This window comes from Dasypus novemcinctus, chromosome 2 (genome assembly GCF_030445035.2).
Source record: "Dasypus novemcinctus isolate mDasNov1 chromosome 2, mDasNov1.1.hap2, whole genome shotgun sequence".
Taxonomy (NCBI): Eukaryota; Metazoa; Chordata; class Mammalia; order Cingulata; family Dasypodidae; genus Dasypus; species Dasypus novemcinctus.
In genome coordinates this window covers 10,977,268-11,004,017 of record NC_080674.1, presented here as the reverse complement: position 1 = coordinate 11,004,017, position 26,750 = coordinate 10,977,268, and the positions used below count along the sequence as shown (strand labels likewise).

At 43.8% G+C, this 26,750-nt stretch overlaps 1 protein-coding gene and 1 pseudogene across 6 annotated transcripts in view; one reads left to right on the top strand and one right to left on the bottom strand.

Moving 5' to 3' along the window:
* CTNND2 (catenin delta 2) overlaps positions 1-26,750 on the top strand; it is a 1,007,180-nt gene that overhangs the window by 966,621 nt on the left and 13,809 nt on the right. For all 6 annotated transcript variants that reach the window (XM_058306950.2, XM_058306943.2, XM_058306942.2 and 3 more), the window contains one exon: positions 23,364-23,490. In XM_058306950.2, the coding sequence (XP_058162933.1) occupies positions 23,364-23,490 (127 nt within the window). The remainder of the gene's footprint in view (positions 1-23,363; positions 23,491-26,750) is intronic.
* LOC139439799 (dnaJ homolog subfamily A member 1 pseudogene) lies at positions 18,306-23,227 on the bottom strand (annotated as a pseudogene).

The window sequence follows — 26,750 nt, the reverse complement described above, 5'->3', positions numbered from 1 at the left end:
TTAAACACCTATTATAGGCTTAGCCAAGGAAGAGTTCCAAATGAAACGCAAGATGTAGAAAGCCGCAACTGTGAGTAAAAATGAGATTATTGGCAACTTCCTTAGGGTTATATGCTGCAGGTGTGAAGTGGTGAATTAACGGAAGGAAAATCATAGAGCAAAATGTTGGGGGACTTATAGGGTCTTCGTTAATTAGGGGAAAGAGGAAGGGGCACTATAGATGAAAGGAATAACAGGAAAGAGATGGAGATTGAAATGCAAATGCCATGTCTATGCGGACAGAGCCCAGGGTCCGTCACCATTGGATTATTTCCTCCTCAGAGCCCAGCACAGAGGGCAGGATCTCATTTTGTTCGCTAAACTTAGACTTGTTTAATAAGTTAGAATATTCCTCTGCCCAGGTGTATTGACCAGTGCAAAATTTTGTTTGACGCATGACACATTTTGAGCCAAAATATATTTGCAATATCTGAACACTCGACTCTATTCAGACCTACCTTCTGTTTTGTTTTGGGTTTGTTTGTTTGTTTTCCACTCCTAAGGAAAAATAAACAATTGCAGGAGAATGTTATCATCGACAAGCTAAATAATGCTTCAACTTTTAAAACCCAGTCCTTAAATTTAGATAACCACAAATAAAGCTTTAAAATTTCCTTCTTGTGTGTGCCATTGCAGAGGATATTTCCTTAGACAAAGAGAAACAGACTGGGTGTAGAGAAAAGAGAAGCATGACAATAGGAGGGCTTGACTTTTTAGAAGCTGGGCACTTGACCAGAAGAGGTCACAGATAATAAGTGAGTACTTATGTTGGACTCTGGTGGGAGACTGTTGGGTATGGCTGGCTTTGGGAGAAAGGAGATAAATTTTGGAGGAGGGCATGATTACAAAATTATAGAAATTATTGGATACAAACCCTTATATACTTTCTTAATAAGCTGTACCATCTTCAAAACTACCTGTTTTGGTTGGGAAACGGAGTAAGCCACTCTAACCAAGAGATTCACAAATACAGGAGCTCAAACTAACCAGATATTTCTTTCCATCTCATGGAACCTACCAGAATGCATCTTGCTCTGTCATCCCTTGGGATGTGGTCATTCCCTTCATGGGCAAAGCTGGCTGGCTTTCCCCCCTCTTCATTCCAGCCCATGGGAAGGAGTTGGGGAGTGAGGGCAAATGATGTCCTTGTAAGAGAAGTTGCGCAGAAGCTGCTTATGTCACCCCTGCTCACATCCCAGGGGCAAGAACTCAGGTACCTGGCCACACACAGCTGCAAAGAAGGATGCGGGGGGGACAGGGGAAGGGTGGCCAGGAGCCCTGCTAAAACTTTAGGGCTGAAGGGCAGTGGTTATTTTACTGAAAGAAGAAAAGAAATATTAGCTCCTGTGGTCATTCCTATTATCCAGATATCTCCAATGTCAACGGCATATTATTCCATTTTAGGGCAGCTGTGATTGTTCAGAATTTACTTGTATTAAGCAAAAATATCTTTATCTGCAATTTTGGCTCTCCAAAGCCATACTGAAAAAGTAGAATTTTTCTCATCTCTGCAACCACCCAATCAGTTTTTTGAACCTAGTGGTCATTTCACCCTCCCTTCTCTCAGTCAGACACGCCCAGTTCCGATAGATGAGGCTGTCCTCTGCCTTCACCGTTGTGACCACTTTTTCCCTACATGCATACAAGTTTGTCAGCCTCCCTCTTAAAACAGTACACCAGAAGACTCTACTCCTCCAAAGGTATTTGTAGCAGAGGAGACTAGAGAGAACGACGCATCCCTTGTGCTGGGCACTCAACTTCTACTTAAGGGGGCTTTATATCAAACTAGTGTCTGTGGGGATCATCGTACTATTTGATGAAGGACAAACTATGGGCCGTAGAATCAGAAGGCCCCAGGTTCAAGGCATAGTTCTACCACTTCCAAAAAGTGTGACTTTGGGCAAGTTATCCAAGACCTCCCTGCAGGGCTGATTTTGGGCTAACCATAGCCCGTTGCTGCTATGGACTGGGACTCTTTGATTCAAGGTCTCACAGGCAGTGCTGGGAAATGTGCTGGGTTGTGTGTACCTGGGGAGGTTCTCTGCTCCTGGGGAGGCGCGGTTCCTGATGCATAGTCTCCAGAACCAGGCAGAATGTTCTCTTTCGGCAGCTGGATGTGCCCACTGAGTCATGGGCATGTGACAAGCCCGGGCCTCCATAACGTCCTGCCTCCTGCCTTGTGGATCTGGCTCTGTAACTCCTTCCAGGCTTTCTACTGAAGAACCTTTCCCATCCTTTCATCAAGACAGCAGGCATCTTTCCCTCAATCCCATCCCCATCACTCGCTTCTGTGTCTCAAACAGGACAATACTCATCAACGTGCTTGGAAAATGAGAGTAATATGCCAATGTAAGTTACAGCTATTCTAAAACATTTTTTCATACCCTTGAACTGACAGGCTTTCTCTGCCGTCCTGTCCCTGGGCAGCTGGCAGCTTGAATCCCAGGACTCCACCTTTAGAATCATGGTTGCTATTACTGTCCACTCCACCTACATTTTTATAGCTTTTGTTCCCCTGGGCTTCTCTGCCTTGTCTCCTCCCGGTCCCTAGCTGCCTCTCCAGTGTCCTCTTCCCACAGTGTTTGCATGGTCAACAGAGCCCCAGAGGCAAGAGTCTTGTGTGGAGGAGTTGAGGTAACTCAAGCGGCAAACCTAGGTTTTTACGGAAGGCCACTAACTGCCATGAAAGCTCTTGCTTCCTTTTGGATTAGAAGTGGTTGGAATGCTTGTATTCCATTTTTGTGCTGATTTGCTGCATGTGGCAGCTGGTTATGTGGAAGACCATGTCAGCTGAGGATCAGCGAGAAGTAAAGGGTTAGAATAAGAAGTCTTGAGTTCACACCTTGGCTCAGTAAATAACATGCCATATATTTACCCTATACCAGTCCCCCCCATGATCCCCTGTGTGTCTAACTTGAAAGCATTATGAGAAATAGCATCATTCCCCAAAACAGTCTTCTCATGACTTCCATGACCTCACCATCTCCTGTATCTTCTTCTAGCTCTCTGACTCTTCCTTCTCCTTCCTTTTATGGGCTCATCTTCCTCTTCATTCTTTCAATGTTGATTTTACCGCGAGCCTCTATGTTCAAGTCTTTGCCCACTCTACATACGGCTTCTTCCTGGGTGACCTTAACTCTTCCTGTAGGTTCAGATACATTTCAGTTCCCAAACACATGTGTTTGACTCCCAAATCTATTTCTGTAAACCCAATCTCTTTCCACATATCCAGCCACCTGCTGGATAACCTACTGAATGCCCACAGCCACTCAAATGAAATCCCAGGCAAGCCTGCTGTCCACCCTGCATTCAACTCCTCCTTCCTCATCTCCTAGCTCACTAGCTAGCACAACTCTCTAACCATTACCCAAGCCAGTATCCAGGGACCACCTATAGCTCTATCCTGTCCTTCACATACCCACTCCCAACCCACTAGGAAAATCCAGACTTCTCCCTCCATCCACTTCTTCCTGTTTCCACAGCCCTGAGCAAATGTCTTCTGTCGTCTGGATTATTGCCCTAGACTCCCAACTGCTCTCTTTGCCTTCAGGCTTGCCCATTTCCAATCCAGTCTCCAATCCAGTCTCCAAAGACAAGCCAGCATGACCTTTGTAAAATCCAAATCTGCTTAATTACCCCTTGCTTCCAGAATAGAGTTTAAACATCTTAGCACCAACAGCCACGGCATCTCTCCAACCTCGTCCCCCTACTATGCTGTGCTCTCATGTTCCCAGCTCACTTTTGCTCCCTCTCCCTTCACCCTCTGAAGCTTTTCCAGAAGTCTGTGCCTCCACCACTTGCCCACCTCCACCCCCATGCCTATCTAAATCTTCCTTTCTCCAGACACACTCTAGACATCACCTCCCTTGAAAATTATTCCTCTGACCTTTCCCCAAATCTGGGTTAAATGTCATTCCTTATTGATCTGAAATAATGGTAGGACAGATTGATTTGAACGAATAAAAAAAATGTAATACAAAGTTTTAAAGAATAACTTTTTAAGTTTTAAGAATAGCTTGAGTCAATAGTAAAAAATGTTGTGACCTCATGGTACGATGACATTTAATAGCTAGGTTAAGATATAATTGTACTTTTATTAGAAAACACTCTCTTGGTTTAAGTATTTACTGTGGGAGGATTTGCACTGTGAAGTTACTCTGAAAGTAATTTTTTTAAAAACACAACTACAAACTTCCTCCCCACCCTGCTACAATTAATATCAATTCCTAATTAACAGAATTCTGAATTTAAGTGATATCCTAAACGTTTCTCATAGAAAATTAAGAAACTCTGCCTGAAAGAGACTCCAGGCTACATGCTAGAAAATGTGAGATGAAGAGTTCTTTAATGAAATAAACCAGATCCATAAACTAGATGGTTATAACTTTTTTTTTTCTGGTAAGTTCTTAGTTTAGTTGAACTACTTTGATTACTGTTTCCCAAACTTCTAAATTCCCCTTTTGGATACCAGTCTGTGAAGGCTTTAGAAGTAACCCTCAGCTTAATGACGTGGAAAATAGAAGTTGATCTCATTACCAGCCAGTACAGATTGCTGTTTTATTGGTCTTCGTAAGGCCTTAGGTCCATGACCAATTTCATGGGGCTTTCTGAACACAAATTCATTAACAGGCTTTGGTTTTGAAATTTACATGGCCCATTTTGCTTTCAAAGTTTTATTTAAATAGTAGTCGCTTAAAATGCAAGCTCGTTTATCACTTGGACTCAGATTTGAGTAGGATTTTGCATGTCATTTCTGGACTCTGAGTTACCGTGTTCCTTTAATTAGAGCTAAATAGTACCATGTAATTTTTAATGAATAAAAAGTGCGTCAGGATCTTCATGTTCACTTATGCATTGGGGCAAAATAACCTCTTATTAAAGAATTACAGCTAGGATGCTCAAATACTTCACTGGCCCATGATTAATTCCTTCCTGGCTGGTATTTGCCCCTGGGTCACCTTGCCAGCCAGGAGATTCCCTGTCACCTGACATGCGTAGATTCCTCAGATGGTAGATTCCCACGGTGACTCCACCAGCTCAGCCCCGCAGCTGCTCATCACTCATCCAGTTTACAGCTGTGCCTTCAGACCCACGTGCTGCTCCCAGGAACTCTTTGAAATCCCCAGCAACCCTAGAAGGTTCGGAGAAGATACCAACCTGTGGTCATCCCAGGTTGGTCATCCTGTGAGAGGCCAGAGTGACCCTTCCCAGACCTCCTGGGAAATCCTGGGGCTCAGGTAGAGCGAACCCTGCTCTGCCCTCTGAAGCACCGAGTTTTCCTGAAATCAAGAAAGGAAGAACTAACAGGAAGCCTCAATGTACCAGAAAGAAAAAGCATCTTGAGTGTTAGCAGTTGGAACTGAAGGAATTCTACCTCTTCTCGTCCATTCATCGTTTCTCCCCTGTGCTGAGGCCTAAAAGAAATTCCAGTGTTAACTATGGAAAGGAACAGAGCAGTCCCTATTCTCACAAGGGTAGAGATGATTTTTCCATTGTTTATCTTATGGTTCAGAGGCTCATTATTTTGCTCTGAGAAATTCAAAGTGCTTCAGCAAGAACAGCATCTACTCAGCCTATCCATGACTGAATTAAAATCTTTAGTTCATCAATGCAGAGACCAAATCAAAGACAGGTCAAATGTCGGGATTGAATTCTCATTGGCTATCAGTGGAGTTAGACACTAGATGAGTTCTCGCCCCTTATATTCATGATCCAGCATTTCTGTTTTGTTCCTATAGAGCCCCCACTCCCCTCCCCACAGGAAACATGGGTGTCTTGTACTTTGAGCTCATGCCCTCAAAGAATCCCAAGCTGTCTGTGCTTGAAACAGAGCAAGGTCATGTTTCTCTGGATAGAGATACTGTATTTGCTGTTGTCATTTTAATGAGAGGAACAAAACATAAAACTAACCTTTCAGTGGCCTTCCTTTTATTGTCAGGGAAGATGAACGGTTGTACTGCACGTACCATTCAGCAAATGAATAATGGACTTTGGAAAGAGAACAGCCATGCCCTTCATGGCTTGTCTCACACAAGGTTCTCTTTTCTCACTGCTGTTGTGTTCATTTCATTGGATCATGCCGCTGTTGCACTCACAAAATAAGAAATCAATAAGTAATTATGGGCAGGTAAGATAATGCCCGCAGACTTCCTCAAATGTCCAAACCACAGTAAATGGAAGAGTAGACACAGCCCCATGTCAGGTTTCCACTACCTGGCGGAGACTGGCCATTGTACACAGTCAGACAGAACCCTAGTCTCTGGCAAACTGGAGCCATGAGCTCATGTGTAAGATCTATCCATCTCCTTCTGCAGCTGGGCATTTGCAAAACAATCCTGGACTCCAAAGAGAACTGGAAACATATTTTGAAATACTTTCAAGAATAAAACACAACCTTGTCAAAATGCAAAATTTTGGTCTTTAAACGTTGCAGTAAGAAGAATGGGATATTCTTTAATTCTTCTTTTAGGAGGTTGCCATTTTGAGAACTAATGGATTTTACTCTCCAGGCATCTATTAATAAGATAGTGATGGGAAAGCAATAAATCCTTTATAAAAATAAACTGCTGAATTTATAAACTTGTCATTTCATCAAGGAAATTGCTTACCAGAAATTTATTAATTGTTTTACTCTGCTGGAAAATTCTCCATCAGGAGACACTTGGAAGAACATAAAAGCTTTTGGTCAGATTCTTAAGCAACCCAAGTCTGGTGTCCTCAAGGTTTACACTTGTAGTTCCTCAAGTTCTTTCTCTTCTAAATCACTCGATGTCAAGTCATGGTAGAAAACTAAAAGGCTAAGGTCAAACATAACTATGATACTGTCTCCTCCATAAATCTGGGCATTTACTTGCTGATGTTTGTTTGACAAATAAGGTCTTTCTTCATGAGGACTCCTGACCTACCTGAGACAATTCTCAGATACTCCTCATATGATAACTGTCCAAAAACAAAGGCAAAATGGAGACAGAAGCAAAAATCAATTGTGCAGAAGTGAAAATCGATGTATATGGCAGTTGCTAAACAAGAAGTGACTAAGTTATAGCTATTGCTGGGATAGATCCCAGAGTCAGAGGAAATCCCAGCAGAAGTGCCAAAACTAAACATTTCCTCTATTCCTTTACTCTTTAACAAGGTTTACTCACAACTTCTTAAATCAAAACCTGCAAAAATACTCCAGAGGCCAAAGGCAAAAAAAAAAAAAAAAAATAGATTGCATCAGGAACTAGAACACTCAGCCAGTTTAATATCAGTCTATAACCATACTTGTTACTTGGCAAATTAACTCAAATTAATCCCCTCCTTCTTGAGTGCATCCCACTTGATTGGATGAGGTTATGTGTACTAGAATCTTCATTTGCTTGAGTGGAGAGGGTGTGATCGGTTTCTTCTCTCTTCCCAGCTCCATCTCCTTCCCCTATCACAAGCTGTTCCTTCGCCTCTCCCAACACCACCCAACCCCCCTCCCCAGATTAAGCTGTGGCAAGGAATGGGGATCAGAGGAGAAGACAGCAGTGCCAATGCACTTGGCACTGGCACTGGTGCAGTATGGGAGATATTCATGTGCTAGGCTCCTTTCCCATGATGGGTAGTTGTGTATTTGTTCAGGGATACCCCCAACCCCAGCTGGGAACTTCCTAGCAGTTGATCCTTGCCTGGCATCCTCCAGCTAAGGGCTCAGAACTCTGCATGAGCCTCAGGCTGCTGCTGCTCCATTGCAAACAGACCAGGAGCAGATGTAGGGTTTTCTCGGTACACCTTTAGCTTACGAAATTTAGAAAATCCTGTTAAGAAAAAAATTATAAATTTATGAATATAAATTATGTATAGACCTTAGAAGGGACCCATACAAGTGAACAAGCCTGAAACTTAAGCTTCGTTAGCCTCACAATCAGTCCACCTCCAGCCAGGAATCTATGTGTCATCCTGCTGATGTCACTGAAGATACCAATCCCTGCAATCCCCAAATCCCAGGGACTCTATGATCATGCTCTTTAAATCAGTCACTCCCCCAACTCCAGGAAGTAGGTCAGTCCCCACCCCCACAGAGATGTTAGATAGAAAAGCACAGTCCACTGACTAAGACTCTAAGGGACCTCTCACCACCAGCCTCTTTGACCATCTAGTGATTTGTCAGCCCAATCTAATATAATCTGGAAATGGGTGCCTTAGTTTCCCAGCTGCTAAAACAAATTCCATAAAATGGGTTCGTTTAACGTCAGGAATTTATTGGCTCGTGGTTTCTGAGGCTAGAAAGTTTCCTTCTATCTGGCTGGCAATCTTTGGGGTTCTCCTTTCTCTTCTAGGTCCCATTGACTTGCAGCTTCTGGCTGCTCACCATGGCTTCTCTGTGTCCAATTTCCTTTGCTTGTAAGGACTTTAGACAATACTGGGTTAAGGCCTACCCTCATTCAGTTTAGGCACTCAACTAATAATATCTTCCAAGGTCCTATTTACAAATAAGTTTACACCCACAAGACCAGGGTTGGGACCTGAACATGCTTTGTTGGGGACATGATTCAGTCCCCAGAGTTGGTAACTTGCTAATACTGCAGAAACTTATTTACCCACACCTTTGCAAGTATGGATGGATACATGCTTATTGGGTTCTACTGTAAATTTTTATGATGAATTTTTTTCTCATATACTACTCTAATTAAAATCCTTTTCTCTCAACAAGAACATTACTATGTCAATTTTCCTTCTTTCTGTTTCTTAAGCCTCTCCTAAATAACTCATCTTCCTCAATAAATATCCTTTCTTATTGTGTGTCCATCATTTAAAAAAAAAAGTCTTCTCCCAACTATCCTTCTCTCTTGCCTTGCCTTACTTCTCTCTGCCCTCTCACTTTGCACCCTTGACATTGAAGTTTCCGGAAAGTTTGGAATTTGTTCACTGTGTCTGCCTTCTCACTTTCCATCTTATGTTTAGCCTCTGCAGTCAGTCGTAGCATCTGCTCTCATACCTCCTTTGAAATGGCCCCTGATTGCAGTGTGGCAATGGCTAGTTCCATTGTCTGTATCAGGTAGGGAGGGCTCACAGCAGTAAGGAGCAGGCCTACACACATAATGACCCACCTCAATAGAAATTTATTTATTGGTAATGCAACCACCTGGTCAGGTGGGCAGGTAAGTTCTTCATGTAGAAGCTCAGGATTCCACACGTCCATGTCCCAATAAAAATAAGTACTAAGGGAAACAATCAAGAAATAACTGTTAAAATGCCATTGCATAATCATGGGAATATAATATGTGTATATATTACTTCTGAATACCCAGTACTAGAGTAGAGCTAAGAATATGATACACACTCGACAAACATGTTGAATGAATAAATGAATGAATATAAGTGTAGCAGTCTGATATAGTTATGAATTCCAAAAATAGATGTTGGATTATGTTTGTAATCCGGTCTACTACTGGGCATGATTGAGTTATGATTAAGGCTTTGATTGGGCCATGTCATTAGGGTGTTGAATCACCACCCCTTGGTGGGTGGGGACTCACAGATAAAAGGCATGGCAAAGGGCAGAGTTGGAGCTTTTGATGCAAGGATTTCTGATGTTGGAGTTTCGATGCTGGAGTTTGATGAAGTCTTAAGCTGGAGCCCCAGGAAGCCAGAACACAGAGTTAAGAGAAGTAAGCTCTGGGAAGAGAGGACCTGAGCCAAGAGAAGAACACAGAGGAATAGAGATGGGTCCTTAGACACAACAGAAACCCCAGGAAGAGAGACAGAGCCATTCACCTGATAGTCTATAGCTGACTTTGTGGAGAGAGGCAAAGTCTAGAGAGCCTCATAGTCTACAGCTGACCTTATGGAGAAAACAGAGGAGCTGAGCCCAGAGGAACCCAGGAAGCCTGAACCCTCACAGACATCAGTAGCCATCTTGCTCCAACAAGTGAAAATAGACTTTGGTGAGTGAAGTAACTAATGCTTTATGGCCTGGTATCTGTAAGCTCCTACCCCAAATAAATACCCTTTATAAAACCAACCAATTTCTGGTATTTTGCCTCAGCACCCCTCTGGCTCATCTGCTCCCATGTTTAAATGTATTTGAATGCCAATAATATCCACCTTTATTTCTCCATTCAGTCCTCACTCCTATACTCCAAGCCCATATATCCAACTACCTCTATGACAGCTTCACGTAGCTTACAGGTCCTCACAGTCCATATAGCCAAGACCTAACTCTTGTTATTCTCCCCAAATCCATTCTTCCTCCATTGTCCCCCACCTAGTAAATGCACTCCCAACTACCTTGTTATTCGTTCCAGAAATCCCTGAGTTATCCAATTAATAACTCCCTCTTCCTTATCTTCACTACATGTAACAACAAGTCCTACTGATTCTATTTCCTATCTCTCCAATCCAACTAGTTCTCCCATCTTTACTTCCTCCTCCCTGGAAAAAGCCACTGTCATCTGTCCCTGAGCATGGTTCCATTGCTGCCCCATAGGTTTTGTGGAATTGCCCTTGCCGTCGCCAGTCTATTTTCCATTAAGCATCCAGAATACACCTTTCTAAATCCACATCTGACCTTGTTAGTCTCCTGATTAAAACTCTTCGGCAGCTTCCGTGTGCTCTGAGGATGAAGCCCTGCCCACCTCACTGAGCTCATCTCCCTCCACTCTCCACTTCAGTCACCTCACTCCAGCCTCCTCCTCACTCTTCTTTGCAAGTGCAAAGCCGTGTCCACCTCAGAGTCTTTGCATGGGCACAGGTTATGCCTTCCCTCCTTGCCCCACAAGCCAGGCTATTTATGTCTCAACTTAGCCTTCACTTCCTTTTGGAAACTTCCTGACTCTCTAACTTGCCAAGAATAGTAAAGATCCCACAAGACAACCTGTCCTTTCACAGCCATACTACAAATATATTGATAAGGGTATTAACAGGATCATTTGTTAAATGTCCATGCCCCCTCCAGCTCCACCCCCAGGAACTGTGCCTGCCTCTTTCTCTGTTCTCTCTCCTGTACCTGGTGCAGTGCTGTGTACTTAGTAAATGTTTATGAACAGAAGCCTCATGCCCTTTACCCCAGGGTTTAAGCTTAACAGGGGCTGCATTCAATGTCTCTGCTTCCCTTCCATTGTCTGCAGCAGTATGAGGCAGGGTGGAGCATGGACACTGAGAAATTGCATTCCAGGGTGCGCTTTGAATTCGTGGAGATGCTGAGTATGTATGTAAACCCCTCACTGTTCAAATCTCAAAATGACTTCAGTGTTAGAAGCCAGACGTTTGGATTTTTAAACCTGAACTCAACTTGGTTTAGTGACATCCAGAACTGAACTTTGCAGTACCAGTTGAAGCACAAAGGACATTGCTAAATGTCAAATCAGTCAGAATTTTGTTTTAGAGCCTCAAAAGTGAAGCCGGGGAAATAAGAGAACTAATTTGACCTTATTTCAATGTCTGCCATGCTTTCTCTGCATTCTGGTGGTGCCAGTGAACTCCTGGCAGTTAACAATGGTATACTTTCTTCAACCAAATTGCATAAATTTCTTCCAATTTGTCAAGTCTTCTTGGTGATATTGGTTCTTTAGACTTAGGCCGATGGCAGTAAATTGGATTCGTGGAATGGATTTATACCGTCTTTGCTTTTAAAAGATTGTACTCCAGAAGTTCTGTATCCGACATATATACTGTACCTTTAAGTATCCAAATCAATTTAATTAAATTTCATTAGAGGCACCAGAGCTGAAACAAACTAATGAATGCAACTGGTATGTTAGGTGGTATTTATTTCTGCATTAAACTGCAAATACTCTTTTGGCTCTTAAAATTTAGTTTAAATATTTAACTCTAATAGCTTCTGGAATTGTTGATGGAATTAGTTTTAATGAATCTTTAACAGTTTACCTTAAAAATAGATGGAAGCTTGTTTTATTACAGCAAAGAGGAGCTGAAGGTTCCATTTACATGCAAAAGCTGGCTTGTACTTCAGTCACACAGAGGATGTACAGGAATACTCTACTTCCGTTTTTTTCTATACAATACCTTTTACTGAAATAAGGAGGATGTTCCTAAAACTACCAGTAATATGGAATCATTTTTTTCCTGCTTAATGTAATCACATTAGACATTAATAGGTTCATTCCACTTTAAAACAAGTGCACAACTTGCACAATTCTGATTTTGTTCGGGTTTTCATAAGTGAGCATAAATGTCTTCCCTGATTATCTTTTTAGGAGGTGGTAAGGGTTCATGTTTTGATTTTCACTGGAAAAATAGGTCTTTGTTAGTGAAGGTAAGTAATGAGCTTTAATTGTTCTAGGTGGAATGAATGGATGAGCTCAGATGCTAAGAGCCCCAAGGACTTTTGCCACACTTTTCTTCATATCTCAAGTCACTTAAAGCAGATTAGAATTGACAAGCTTTATGGGCTTTGGAGCCTTCAGGGACAGCTAATGCGGAAAGCTGGTCTTTGTTACTTCAGCACCAAATAGTTTCTGTACACCTACTGAGAAATCTTTGTTTAGAGGCCAAACAAGTTCTCTGAACTCTAACAGATTAAGGAAGTTCCAGAACTGTTCAAACATGAGAAAATAAACCAATGGCCAAAACATTGGTTGGCAGGGTCCTAGTATATATTTTGGGTTCCAACTAATATCCCCAGTAGAAGTCAACAATCATTCTTCATTTTCAAGGTTAATTATTTATTGAAGACTCTGAGTCAAAGATGTCCCTTATCATGAGAAAGGATTTCTTGCCTTCCAGCTGGGGAGAGAGACAGGAGTGCAATAGTATTGTAATGCAAAAGAATTATGTTGGAAGCTGGAGAAGGACAGTGTAGGTGCATTACCCAAAACCCCCAAACTTCAGAGGCTTAATTCATTTGGCAATGGTGATTTAATGAGCATGTATTGAGTACTTCCTGCTTACCCAATGCTAAACTGAGCCGGATAGGTAAGATTTGACAGTGAAGAAAGAGACACCAGGTCGTGGAGAAGGTTGATCAAAGGTGTGCAAGTGTGAAATAGAATCACGTAGTAAGTGCTGGGAAATCAAGTGTGGTTGGAGGTCAGGGTGGGTGGCTCCTCTCTGCCTTGAGGGTAGGACCTCTTTTTGTTCCTGTAGTAGTCTACTTAGAGAATGTCTTTTCTGATATTCCCAAATGAAGTAGGAAATGTAAGGGCGTCACAGGATGTAGCACTTACAAAATGTATTCCTGGGTCCCAACTGGTCACTGTCCCCCATGCAAGGAAACTCTAAGTCTTGCTGTCTCTTCAGGGGCTTTTGAAAATACCAATGCCCTCGGGAACTAGCAGAACAATTTAAATGGACTTTGAATGGGTGGGATTTAGACACTGCTATTTCTTAAACACCCCAACCTGACTGAGTCATGTTATCCTTAATTGATGGAAAGGAAGCTGAGACAGAGCTTAGCAATAATTATAATGCCAATGTCTATTGGGAGAGAAGGACCAACTCCTGCCAACTTTCTAATTCCAATTCTCTGTCTATAGAGAGAGTCAGGGTTAGCAATCAAAGTGGTGAGATTTTTTTATGGCAGCCAAGAAATAACAAAGTAAGCTGCAAGGCAACAAAGGCCTTTATTTGGAGTTTTAGGATTGCAATTTGGGGAGCACAGATTCAGGTAGCAACCCAAATTATGTCCCTTCTTGGCACTTTCAGGCAAGGATTTTAAAAGAAAAATAAGATTGGATAGGTTGTTGTAGTTGGTAGATATTTGGGGTAGTCCAGTTGTCCTTCAGGTTAGATACTTCTTTATCTTGTGGTTTATTTATGGTGCCTGGATGTCTTTAGGGTTTTGAAGAACATTGTTGCTTGAGGCTTTGCATACTTCTGCAGTTTGTGATATCTGGCTGACATTTGCCTAAGAATGACTTTCCCACTCCATTTTAAATTCCTTAGCTCTTTATTGTTTTATTTCTTTTTACATCATGAAGGCATCTTTGAGCCTTGACAAACACATCTAACTGATCTCTTGTACACACCTAACAAACTCACATGCTGACCTGAATCCAATCTTGTGCAAATGTTCCAGAACAGGAAGCTATGGCTCAAGTGTCTATTAAACTAACCGCATGGTGGTCAGGTAGAAAGGCAGTTAATCCCTTCATCTGAGCTCAGCTAGGGGAAATCTCTCCAGTATAATTCTTCACAGAGATGTTCGCAAGATGCCCCAAAATATGAAGTGGGGATTGTTATAAATTCAGGGACCTCAGAATATGTTAGGGGAAGATCTATAGGGACTAAATAAAGTAACCACCACCCAGACATCAAGACCAAGTGGTTGGGAGGCTCTGAAGAAGTCTCACCTTGAATCTCGTGCATTCTGGGCCACTGAAACTGGCGATGCGGGTGATAGTAGCTTTGGGGAATAATACAATTTCATAAAGTACCACGTATGAAACTTTTTAGCACAAAAGCGGAGGCTGGTGGAAGGACAGTGAAAGGGTGAGATAAAGAAAATCAGATTATTCCTGGTGGCAATTTAAAGTTCAATGACTTTGAACTCCTCTTCTCGTTTGGATTTCTATCTCTATATACTTGGAACAATTTAACAACCTCCAGTTTTAAGTTTAATGTGTTAAAAATAAAAACCAATTTGAGGCACAGAAATGATATCACATTTTTGATGGCTCTGGCTGGGTCCCAACCTGAAGGGCACAAGTTTTCAGGTCCTGCGGCTGGAGGTGAAGGAGGGACACTGAAGGAGTTCCTTATCATCAGCATTAAGGATTAACAGCCTTTCCCTAGTTGCTGTGGTTATTCTTGTTCGCTCTTTTGCTTCCCTGAGCTTTCTTATCTGACGCCTGTAAGCCTTACAAGTGGTGTGGAGGGGAGTACAGTTAACCATCCCACTTAACAGAATTCACAAAAAAGCCTCTGGCCTCTACTGAGATAAAATTTTAACAAGAAAAAAAATAGTGATCAAATGTGCAAATAACAATTTAAAAGATACCTGCTCACAGTTGTATGCATTTATATAAGCCATTTTCCAGCCTTCCTGAGTGATAATGGGAACTCAGTGAATACTAAAGTTATTGCCAGCTGGCCAGATAGCAAGTATTAACATGACTAGGTATGGACAAGGGATGTTAGTTGAGCAATAATGATAAAGGCACCCAAAGAAAATATTTTTTCCTTTCCCTTCTTTCATATTTAGAGAATAAAATATTTTGTTCAGTAGAATGATAAAAAACTTCATAAAACGAAAGATGAGAAGGGAGATGAAATTTATCGTCAAGGTAATTAATTACCTTAATGGGTTTTCTCATTGAGTGTTGATGCGTGCCTAAGGCTGGCTGTATTTGACTCTGGTCTCCTGGCTCCACGGCCGCACTGTTTTCCATGACCTTTGGAAAGATGTTCCATTAGAACTCAAATCTTAAGGCCCTTTCTAGGCATGGCTGAACTTAGCAAATTTGAAATCGTATGTTTAGATCATTGCACCTTTCCCTCTGCATTAGTGAGTAAGAGCAAGACGGTGGAGAAGGGGCAGGAGCTGTGTCCTTGTGCAGGCCCTCTAGCGCCCCCTCGCCCCGCCTCCAGTCAAAGCTCTGTGCCCACACAGGCACAGTCAGAGGCGTGTGCTGCTCCCCCACGCCCCGTTCTCACCCTCAGGTATCTGCTAATCCCCTCCTCCATGCACCAGCCACCTGCAAGGCCTCAAATGTCTTAGCATTTTCAGGCTTGGGACTTATAAAAGATTCTAAGGCTTTTTGGCGGCATCCTCTGTAAGCAGTTTTATTATGACATCCACTTTTCTGACATTTTCAGAAACGGAAATGCTTACGTGGTTACAGTGTAACCCAAGCATCGGGCAGTCTGAAACGCTGAACAAAACCGATTTCCAGGCACCTGCCTGAGCGGGAGGTGCTGAGCCATGCGTTGAGTCTCGCTGAGTGAAACCCCACCTAGCACCTTGCCCCATGTGTGGCTCATGTCTCCTTAGGTCTTACGGACATCTCAAGGGTTCGCCAATATTCCTACTGTAAACAGCCTTGCTCGCCTTTAATGACCAGCTGTATATCATCACGGATTCAAAGGAAGCTTTGACGAGAGGTTTTCCTGAGCTTTCACTAGGTGGAACCCCAAAGCATGTCTTCTCAATTGCAAGTGAAGCAAACGTGAAAGAATTTGCATCCATGTAGTTGTATGTAGGATTTTTTTTTTTCTGTCAACAAAGCACTACTTTCTAAAGAAAGGGCTATTTTCTTTAAAACAACTTTTTTTTTTAGCTTTACCCATACATGAGTGATAGGTGTGTTTTTGTTTACTAGGCTACTGAAAGCAAATACCATTAAATGGTCCACTTGAACAACTGGAATTTATTCGCTTACAGTTTTGAGGCTGAGAAAATATCCAAATCAAGGCATCATCAGGGCAATGCTTTCTCCCGGAAGACCAGCTCCCAGTGATCCTGGGCTCCTCTGCCATATGGCAAGCACGTGGCAGCGGGTGTGGGTGCCTCCCTTTTCTTCCAGGTTCCGTTGCTTTCAGCTTCTTGCTTCTGTGGCGTCTCTCTCTCTCCTTCTCTCTCTCCCTCTCTCTCTCTCTCTCCCATTTATAAATAACAGAATGGATGTAACTGGATTAAGACCCATCCTGAATGACTTAGGTCACACCTTAACTGAAGTAGCCTCACAGAAGGTCCTACTTACAATGGGTTTACACCCTTAGGGATTGATTAGCTGTAAGAACATGCTTTTCTGGGGTACATATAGCTTCAAACCACTGCAGAGTATGTGCACTTTTGAAATCTTTTCCATCCTAAGCTGCCTTTGGTAAGACTGTTCCTCCCCTGTCCTCAGCACCACCCACCAGAGGATTTAAGGGCAACCCACAGAATGTCCTTTTCTCCTCCAGCCGTGATATCTCTCCCTGGTCCTGACGACTCCCACCTTTTACCACAAGGCATTTACCCTCGGGCCCTCTGTCCCTCTGCTTCCTGGGTCATCCGTCTTTCCCTAGACTTTTCCTTGGCTGCTCAAGCAAATACCACGCAATGGTATTTCGACAATGGGAATTTATTAGATCACAGTTCTGAAGCCAAGAGAAAATCCAAATCAAGGTGTCAGCGAGGCAGTGCTTTCTTCCTGAAGACTGCGTACTGGGGGTGGCTGCTGGCGATCCTTGGTCCTTGGCTCCTCTGTCCCATGGCAACACACATGGTGGCCTCTGCTGGTCTCCTCTTCTCTTCTGGGTCCCATTGATGGCTTCTGGCTGCTCCCTCTGTGACTCCTGGCTGCTCCCTCTGTGACTCCTGGCTGCTTCCTCTGTGACTTTGTCATTCTGTGCATGAATTTCATTCCACTTAGAAAGGACTCAGTAGTAGGATTAACAACCGTCCTGACTGGTTGGGCCACACCGTAATGGAAGTAACCTCATCAAAAGGTCTGATTTACAGTGGGGTCAGAGCCACAGGAATGGATTGGGTTTGAGAACATGTTTTTCTGCAGTACACACAGCTTCTGGCCACCAGACCTAGGTTCATCTCCCAAAGGCTCTGAACATTCAGTAATCGGCCCCAATATTATATCCTCCTCCCCCATTTCTTTTCCCTCTTGAACCCATATGCTGCTATAAGCAAAATCCCTTCTATGCCTTCTATCCATAACTTCTCTCTCTTCCTCTCTTTTAAATCTTGTTTTATCTGACACCAGGGTATACCCTGAAACCAACCCCTTCCTCCACTCTCACCCCACCTCTAGTGGCAGCCCTCTCATCAGAGGCTGTTTCATTTTCCATCCTCATCCTCCCCAGTCACTGGGCCTAGAGGTGGGATGAGTATCCTATTGCTGACTCCTCATTGCTGGCTCCAGAAAGTTCCCTCTCCTCCTTTTAAAACAAAAAAACAAAAAAACAGCTTCTTTGAGGCACCCACTCCAACAGCCTGTGACTCTTTAAGAGCTCTCTTTTTTTCACTGTAAGCTTTTTTTTCTGATTGCCAGTTACGTACAGTTTTTAAGTTCATAGCTTAACAATGAAGGATCATCCATGAAGTCAATACATATCCCGATACTAGCATTTCACTCTAAGCTAGTCCACGTATACAGCAAAAACTGATGACAGGTATGGCCTAACAAATGCTAATGGAACTTTTCTGTTTTTCAGCCAAAACTCATTTTTACAAGTATTAAACTTCATCTTGCACACTGAAGTCATCATATATTCAGCGCAAAGTCAGAGCTTTTATATTTGAGGTTATTCTTCGTTTAACTTCTAAAACACTACAGTAGTTGAATATTAAAATAAAAATGATAGCAAGTAGTGAGCATATTTTGCTTACAGTCCTTCACTTATCCACAGCTGCATATGGAATGCCAGTAGTGAGTGTCAGTCACTGGTCACCACTGAAAGGTTTGACACTGACCACCACCTCTGGGGTGATACTTGTCACCCACCTGTGCTTCTCCATTGTCATGGTGCCATCTTTCCTGATTGGGATCAAATCCCACCAGTTCTCCCTGATCCATTTCATCAGTTTCTTCTACGTCTCTACTCTCAGGTAGAAGTTTTTCCAGCAGAAGACAGTTTATCAGGAGAGAGAAAGCCATTCTCAGGAAAGTTTACCTGAAATTCTATGATGAGGTGACCCTTTTCATATGGCCGACAATAAACAGGCATGCCTTCATTTAGCACACACTTGATATCTCCATGCTTGACAGTCTGACCTGGATGAGATCTGATGACTATGGTTCAGTTGTCAAGAGTAGATATTGGCTCTTGGAAGCCACATAATGCTTCAACCAGCTGTATGTCCATGCACATGACAAGGTCTTCTACTCATCTAGTAAAAACAGCATGATTCTTCTGATCCTAAACAATGGTAATATCCCCTGGCTCCAGTCCTGGCTCTTAGTCTCCTTTACCATGGAATGTTGTCTTCTGGTCATCTTTCATGCCTTTATCAATATGAACTTCTAGAATCTTCTTCTCTTGAACTGGTTCTCTCCGTCTCCTCCTTCACATCTTCGCTTTCCCCTTTACACAACTTAGATCCCATTGTCTTCCATGATGGGCCCTTTGTACATCCTTGTCCCTGGCACTCCCCAACTTACTTGCCTGACTACGTCCAAGGATCTCCATCTACTCCACACCTACCAGAGAATAACTGAATGTGGCTGGATAAACACAAATGGCCATATGGATTAGTCTCTCTTTTTTCCAAGTAAATGCCCTTTTTTTTTTCACATTTTAAAAAAAATTTTAATTTTTTTGAAGATACATAGATCACAAAAAATACTACTTTTAAAAATATCAGAGGTCCCCATATGTTGAGTGAAGCAAGCCAGGCATTGAAGGTTAGTCTCATTTTAAATCCATTGCTACACCCCTGAAGTGGTCCCTCTGACCCGGCCACCCCACAACCTAGCCATGGTCACCTGGCTCACCAGTGGCCTCTGGGGCCTTCTCTTCTCCTCATCCCTTCTCTCCTCTCCTCATTTCTCTTCTCTTTTTCAATTCTCTAAATTCCAGCCCACTTTCCATTTTTCCCTGAGAAAGGAGAAGAAATTAACAGAGACCATCTTTATCTTCCTCTCATCAAATTAGCCCATCTCCTTGTGACACCTGTGACTCTACAGCCTGTCTGTCCTCCTGTTTCATTGGTCAGTGACCCCAGTGCTCACTAAATCCTACCAACCCTTCCTCTCTTAAGAACTTTTTTCCAGCATTTTACCCTTTCTTTCATGCATCGTTTTTTTCTTCTCTATAGTACAGCATCCCATTAGCAAGCACACAAAGTGCTGCACTGTCTTCCAGGTTATATATAAAAAATAACTCTTGGTACCTCACATTCTTCAAACTGTTGTCCCATTTCCCTGCTCTCTTTTATAATAAAATATTGCCGAAGGCTACCTGCACCCTTGGGCTCATCTATTCTCATTATCTTTTGGGCCCACTCCAGTTAGACTTCACCAACCAGGCCAAAGACAGTACTTTTGTCTCGGTCATGATGGCTTCCTTCTTGCTGAGTCCAGGGGTCAATACTTGTCCCCCTAATTTGATTCAGTTGGTTTCTTTCTCCTCCTTTGGAAGACCCTTTCCTCCTCTTGCCTGGCATCTTATCCATCTGGTTTTCCTTCTAGCTCATTCTCTTTGGTCTCAGTGTCTTGTGAGACTGAAATATTGGGAGACCCAGGGCTCAGGCCCCTGTCTTATGCTTTCCTTTGTCCATATTCCTTCATAAGGTTCTTTCCATTTTCTTTGCTTTGAATAACACTGATACATTGCATCCCTAAACTGTATATCTAGCCCAACACTGCCCCCTGTGATCCCAATGCTAGATTCTGCTTTATTTGTCATCGTTTCCTTCATGTGTAACAGGCATCTCTAACCCAGCATGTCCAAAACTGCAGTATTGGTGTCCCTTCCTAAAGCTGATCCTTTCTTAGTCTCCCCATCTTGGTACATGGCACCCCTAGTCCCCTTTCACACCAGAAGCATTGGGGTCAAGCTTGTTCCTCTCTTTTAGAGCTGTAGCCAAGTTATCAGCAAATCCTCCAAATTTGTCCTGTTCCAGTCACCGTCACCCCATCTGAGCCAGGGCTGTCTCTCGCTCACTCTAGTGCAATAGCCTTTTATTTCCCTTCCTTTTCTTTTTTATTTAGTGAAACTCATGTAACATAAAACTAACCATTTTAAAGTTTGCCATTCAATAACATTTTGTACATTTACAAATTTATGCAGCTAGCACCTCTATCTAGTTCCAGAACATTTTCATCACTCCCTAAAGAGACCCATACCCATTCTGCAGTCACTCCTTCCTTGCCCCAGCCTCTGACAACCCTAAGCTACTCATTGTTTCTGTGGATTTAAATGGTTATTTCCTATAAATGAATCATACAATATGTGGCCACTCATGTCTGGCTTCCTTCACTTAGCACAAAGATTTTTGCAGTTCATCCACATTATGTCATGGATCAAAACTTTATTCCTTTTTACAACTGAATAATATTCCCTTGTCTGGATATGCCACCTTTTGTTTATGCCTTCTTCCTTTGATGAACATTTGTGTTGTTTCCACCTTTTGGCTATGCTGAATAGTGCTGCTACGAACATTCATGTTTGAATATCTGCTTTCAGTTCTTTTGGGCGTAGGTCTAGGAGCAGAACTGCTGAGTCATATGATAATGCTTTGTTTAACTTTTGGAGGAACCACCAAAGTCTTTTGCACAGTAGCTTGCAATAGCTTCTCATCTGGTCACTCTGCATCAATTCTCTTCTCCCCAAGCTGCCCTAAACACTCAGAGGGCTTCTCACCTATGAATTGCCCTTCTCCCTCCTCTGTAGTCACAGGTCTTCCTGATGTTCTCACTCGAACCACTCCCTTTTCCCGCCCTGGAGCTTCACATCTACTCCTCCTTGGTTTGGAAGCTCCACCTGCATCTTCAGTGCCGGGCTCCTCAACATCTTGGGTTCCCACGGAGATGTTAACTCTTCCCAAGGTGCTTCTCTGACCACACTCCATAAAATAGCAACAGCAGCACACCCCGCTAGGTTCCTCCTGCTTTCTTTTTTCTTTGTCCTACTCATAAGTATGCAACATTTTAGTGTTTGAATGGTTTTCACTTCCTTACTGGTTCACTCTGGGCAGCCTATTAACTTCCTTTTTTTTTTTTTTTTTTTTTTTTCCTATTAACTTTCTAAGGCTCAAGCTCCTCAGCTGTAAAAGGACGATAATAATAGAGTCCAGCTCATAGGATTGTTGCAAGACTCTTGATGCATAGTATATGTTCAGAGCATTCAGGAAACATCTTTTAATAAGCATGCTTCTGATCTTGACATTCTCTTGTCAAATAGAAAAGGAATAATGGTGAGAATTTGATAAACAAAAAGACACAAGTCATGAAATGGGTATGAATCTTGTTCTTCAATTTCATCTATTTATATTAAAATGACCCTTTATAGGACATTGAGTCCCTTAAAAATCTAAATATTATCAGGAAAAAAAAACTAATAGAATTAAAAATGGTTGCCTCTGTGAAGATGGAATCGGGGGTGGCGCCTGGTCTGCTTTTCTTTGTTATAATAGCAGTACTATTTAACTTATTGCTTAGATAGAAATAAAAATTGAATTAAAAAAGACTGGAAGGAAAAACAAGAACATGTTAACAGGGGCTCTTTCTTGTGGAGGGGGGTGGGGTTATTAACTCTATTTTCCTTCCTATGATTTCTAAATTTACAAAGTAATCCATTATGTTTATATATGGTTTTTATCATGAAAAACAGTAAATAAGCTTTTTTGAAAAACATTTATTTATTTAATTTATTCACCACCACCACCACCACCCCCATCCCCCCCATCCCCCGCTGTCTGCTCTCTGTGTCCATTCGCTGTGTGTTCTTCTGTGTCTGCTTTGTATTCTCATTAGGTGGCTCTGGGAACCAATCCTGGGACCTTCCGGACTGGGATAGAGTTGATCATTCCTTTGTGCCACCTCAGCTCCCTGATCTACTGTGTCTCCTATTGTCTCTCCTCTGTGTCTCTTTTTGTTGCGTCATCTTGCTGCACCAGTTCTCCATATGGGCTGGCACTCCTGCACGGGGCGGCACTCCGGCATGGGGCAGTACTCTGCGTAGGCCAGCACTCCACCTGGGCCAGCTCACCACACGGGCCAGCTCGCCTTCACCAAGGGGCCCTGGGCATCGAGACCTGGACCTCCTATATGGTAGATGGGAGCCTAGCTGCTTGAGCCACATCGCTTCCCTAAATAAGCTTTTAATATATTAACTGAATATTTGGAATGCAAGAAGGTTTGGAAGGATACTTTTAGAACATGCTCTAAATTGAAAAATATAATTCCTGGGGCAAACCAGAGAAGGTTCCAGTCTCTAAGTGTGAATACGTAGGGACAGTCATGCTCAGAACCACAGACCAGTGAGAGGGGACATTTGTGCAAGAGAAAGAGGTTTGGAGTGATGTAAAGGAGACTAACGGGGTGGTGGGATGCCACCCACTCTTCTGATGGCTAAAAGGTTGGCCCTGGGAAGGAACCAGGCAGAACTGGAACCAGGCAGGCAGAGGGTGGACGGCTTCCGGGTCATCTAACACACCCAGCATCACATTTTCATTTAAATAAAAGCATCTAGCCACTTCAAGTTTGCAGGAGACCGTTTTTCCCACATTTGGGAAGGAAAGCTGGCCCGCCCTCCGAGGCTGCCTGGCAGAAGAAGAGGTGTGTCCGAAGTCTCACTTGTCTAGGTTAACCTTGACCATGGCGCAGAGCTCCGTAATCCCTTTTGACATGTGGTGGAAATGTTGTGCGAAATCAAGCACTTGGAACTTGGAGACGTCAGGAGGTGACAAATCACTGTCCCTTCCCGGCTTCACGGGCGTACGCTGTCTCTTGCAGGATGGATGGTCCCAGTATCACTTTGTCGCCTCATCGTCAACCATCGAGAGGGACCGGCAAAGGCCCTACTCCTCCTCCCGCACTCCCTCCATCTCCCCCGTGCGCGTATCTCCCAACAACCGCTCAGGTAAGTTGCCGCCAGGGGCGGGCCAGGCTCTCTCCCCTCCTGGCAAAGGCCTATTCCCTGCCCTTGGCGACATCCCGCCCCCCAGGACTTCTGCTAGAAATACAAATGCATCTGTTTTCCTGTTGCTACAGTGGGGTGTATCTCAGAGTGTCCCGTAAGTATCTCTAACGGGTTTCCTAGGAGCTCACAGAGAGAAGGACCTGCTTCAGGGAAGAACAGGTGCAAAGCACACAGCGTCCGCTGATCCGTGTTTCTGTGGGTGCCTTTCCAACATGAACTTGAGTTGCATTTTATTTATTATCATTGGGATAACAGAGTAGGGAGAGGGGCTTTTTGAACTGTATCACATATGAGCTGTATCACATTTGAGCTGTATCACAGTTCCTTACTATTCCATATAGGATGAGCTTTGCGATATGCTTGTAAATCAACAGGTAAATCATCGTGAAATTCTCATTACAGCCAAATGCAACGTCTAAGTCTTTCCGTTTAATTTTTTTTTCTAATTTTATCGTATTTCTTTGTGCTTAACTTTTGAGCTCCTGTCTCTGATTTACTTCTAAAATGTACTTAATTTTTTTACCCTTTCCCTCTCACATTAAATAATGCCAAAGGTTAGAAAAAAAAGTCAAGGCAAAATAGTAACACATCCTGCAGTAGTACATCCTGCAGTAGGCTTTTAGTGTTGTCTCAAAGTGTAACTTTAAAAAAAAAATCTTTTCTGCACTTCGATTTTTGTTTTGAGTGAAGGACGGAAAAATAATTTCATCTACACTCGCACACAGCCGTGACTAGGCTTTTATTCACAAAAGATTTCCTCTCTGCCACTTAGAATGTTGGTCAGAAAACGTTATACCAGACTTTACTGTCTGGAAAATAGGACAGGAATGGGGGATATTTGACTGAAGTCACTTACTCTCTTCCAGCCCCATGAAAGACTGTAGTTTTAGTGTATTGTTGCTTTCAGCATTTAGTCTGAGCCTAGAGGAGAATTTGGAAGCCCCAAATGACTGTGGGGAAACTTCCTTCCTTCCAGCCTCTTGCTCTCCTTATTTCCATAATTCTGGCAGGCTTAAAAAGATCAAGAGCGGTGAAGGCTGTGAAGCCCTGGAGATGCATGTTTTTGTAGGCTCTCGTTAATAAGAACGGCACTCAGCCAATCGATGTGATGAAGATGAAGTGATAACCCAGCTTGGAAGGCGCTTGGAAGGAGGACAGGCTCTGGGGAAGCAGCCAAGAAGCCCTTAGCACCCGGGCCGTTCAGCTGGCGCGCCACCCTGGCATTGTCCTGGGCTGGGCACCTCCAAGATGCCTACTAAACCCCCGTTTACGTGCCTTGAATCTTCCCAGTCCATCATGGCTTCCGGAGCCTCGGCGCATGGCCTTGTGGGAGGTCTCAGGAGATAATTACACCCTCGAGGTGGTTTCACCAACACCCACCATCTGTGCAATATTAGATTCTAATTTTAAAAGCGTTGGTCAAGAGGCTCCAGAATGTTCTCTTTTTGTGATGGTCTCAAAAGAGCCCAGCCTTTCTTGAGGCAGGAAGCAAAAGAGCAAGAGAGAAGGGAGTTTCCTGGAGGCGGCCCAGACTGTGAAACGAGGCGACACCAGAGGGGCCAAGGGCAGGGGAGGCAAGCGAGGCCCCGCAGGACCGGCCGCCGCGGTCGAGATACTGCCTCGCAGAAGTTCTTCCAGGGCCCTTTAGTCTCCAGAGCCCCAACTTTGATAAGACGTGGCGGCCGCCCCGCACAGACACCAGCCCCCTTGCTCTCCTCCTCCCACCCTCCCCCGGGCCCCAGAGGGCCCTCCTGGCAGGTGGCACGTGTCCCCGACGCCCAAGGCTTGGTGTTCTCTTCTCTGCCTGCCAAGGCTCACGGCACAGCAGGGCGCTCAGATGCTGATTCAAATCACTGCGCTCTGGGGGTCATCCTCCAAGTGACGAGAGCGCTGCCGGCCTCCGGAGCAGACGGGGTCTCTCCCCTGGCTGCCCCCACAGGACTTACACCCCGAGATCTGCTCCCCCTGCTCTGGGTGGGGCTCAGAGATGGGCCTTAATTACCAGGTCCTCCAGCCCATTGGGCAGCCAGGCTGGAAACGGCTGACGGCATCGGGGACTGCGCAGAGAGCCCTGATTTTATTTCCAGAGTTTGAGAAGTGGGCAGAAGGCCCTTGGGGAGGCGAGGAGAGGGTGGGCAGAGGCGCGCTCTGCTCACTTCCACGCACTTGGCGGTGACTTCTCTTGAGCGCCCATGGCCGCCTGCCTCTTATTTGAGGGTATTTGCACGCCCACGTCTGCCCTTGGTGGATTTCCACTCCTCGGGTTCAGAAGCGGTGCCGTGGTTCGTGTTTCAGCCTGGGGATTCGCACCTAAAACATGCCGTGTTTGATGAACTAAGTGAAAATGACTCCACCAGTGAAAGCCAGGGTGGCTTCAGGGACAGGTGGCCGGGGCTGTGGGATGCGGCCGAGGGTTTGGAAGGTAAACTGAAAGGAGAACTGAGTCCCGATGGGACGGGCTGGGACACGAGCAAAGGGAGGTGGCTTAGCCTCAAACTCGGACTTCTCCAGGGATTCCTAGGGATGCGCATCAAATACGGATTCTTTTTTTTTTTTTCCAGATTGAATTTATTTTTTATTTCGTTGTCATTTTTTTGTCTTTATTTTTTTTAATGTTACATTCAAAAAATCGGAGGTCCCCACATACCCCCACCCTCCTCACCCCACTCCTCCCCCATAACAACAACCTCCTCCATCATCATGAGACATTCATTGCATTTGGTGAATACATCTCTGAGCACCGCTGCACCTCATGGTCAATGGTCCACACCATAGCCCCCACTCTCCCACAGTCCACCCAGTGGGCCATGGGAGGACATACAATGTCCAGTAACTGTCCCCGCAGCACCACCCAGGACAACTCCAAGTCCCAAAAATGCCCCCACATCACATCTCTTCCTCCCACTCCCTACCCCCAGCAGCCACCATGGCCACTTTCTCCACACCAATGTCACATTTTCTTCAATTACTAATCACAATAGTTCATGAATAGAATATCAGTAAGTCCACTCTAATCTGTACTCTATTCCTCCATCCTGTGGACCTTAGAATCCACATCTATATCAAGAGGGTGCTTAGATTCCACTTGGATGATGGATGCAATTCTCCTGCTTGCAGTTGTAGGCACTCTAGGCTCCCTGCTGTGGTGGTTGACCTTCTTCACCTCCATGTTAGCTGAGTGGGGTAGGCCCAATAAACCA